This window comes from Gavialis gangeticus, unplaced genomic scaffold (assembly GCF_001723915.1).
Source record: "Gavialis gangeticus isolate Ggan-Ray unplaced genomic scaffold, GavGan_comp1, whole genome shotgun sequence".
NCBI lineage: Eukaryota > Metazoa > Chordata > Crocodylia > Gavialidae > Gavialis > Gavialis gangeticus.
The window spans coordinates 14,023,285-14,024,412 of NW_017729006.1; the positions used below are offsets into that span (position 1 = coordinate 14,023,285).

Sequence of the window (1,128 nt, forward strand, 5' to 3'; positions counted from 1 at the left end):
CCCCCCCCCCAGCATCAATACTTAGTACATGGTATGGTCTTGCTAACAACAATAACCAGTATATCTGATAGCAAGCTGGTTGACTTGGGTGGCAGATATGTTCTTCCTTTCACTTGCATAACATCATTATCCACAACATCTGCTGCCTTAGCCATATACCTCAGTTAACCTGTCCAAAGGGAGATGGTCACTGCAAAATGGCACAGGCAGCACTGCAATCTGAACAAATGTTTTCTTAAGGGTCTTCTGGAATCTGTCAAATTCCTGAACAACTGGCAGCTTCGCTTCTCCGCAGGTTTCTGAGTCCTGGCCAGGATTCAGAAGCAACCCGTAGATCACCTGCCGGATGGGCAGTGCCACAGCATGAGCGCTTGGTCTTTGCATGTTCTCCACCTGCACGTGGAGGAACGTTCGTTTGAGGATCAGAGCATCTGTCATAAAGGGAGACAGGTCGCCTCTTGCCAGGGCACCGAGCATCCAGCAGGGCAACTCCAGCTCCCGGCCCACCCGTGACTCATAGCTTCCTGTCTCAAAGAAGTCCTCGAGGTTCCCGTCAGCCCGTTCATACTCGTCCAGGGAGGCATGCAGCAGCTCTCTCACTTGCTCCCTCTCGTGCTCTCGGAGATGCCGCACCACGCTGTCGACTGCCTCGGCAGGGTTGGTGAAGCCTGCCAGCCAGCTCAGGAGCCCGCAGATTTGCCCGTGTTTCCTTGCCCCCCTGCGGCGACAGCAGCTTTGCGTGGGCAGGTGCGCTTTGCAGAGGAAGGCATCGAGGGCTGGCAGGCGGCCACGGTCGTTGCCGCTCAGCAGGGCAAAGAGGGGCAGCAGGGCCTGCTCGAGGCGGCCAAAGTGGGCACAGAGCTTGTCCGCCGAGAAGCAGCGGGTGGGGATGTAGCGCTCCGGGCTCTCTCCGGCGACGTCCCTCCACTGGAAGTAGCTGAGGGGGCAGTAGCCGGCGGGCAGGCGGAAGGTGCAGAAGTCACTGTCGGAGCCGAGCAATGGGCAGCCCCAGCACCGGGCCAGCGCTGCCGCGTCGCGGTCCGCTTCGCCCAGGCACTGCACGAAGGGCACCCCCGCGCCCGCCAGCACCTGGCGGAAGACGTCGCGGGCCAGCAGCGGCACCGCCGC

The 1,128-nt window shown here is 60.3% G+C and overlaps 1 protein-coding gene across 1 annotated transcript in view; it reads right to left on the bottom strand.

The window, feature by feature from the left end:
• The window catches only part of ASTE1 (asteroid homolog 1 (Drosophila)), an 8,235-nt gene that overhangs the window by 6,584 nt on the left and 523 nt on the right, over window positions 1–1,128 (bottom strand). Inside the window, exon 2 of the mRNA XM_019508844.1 lies at window positions 160–1,128. This exon is cut by the window's right edge and continues 7 nt beyond it. Coding sequence (XP_019364389.1) covers window positions 160–1,128 — 969 coding nt within the window. The remainder of the gene's footprint in view (window positions 1–159) is intronic.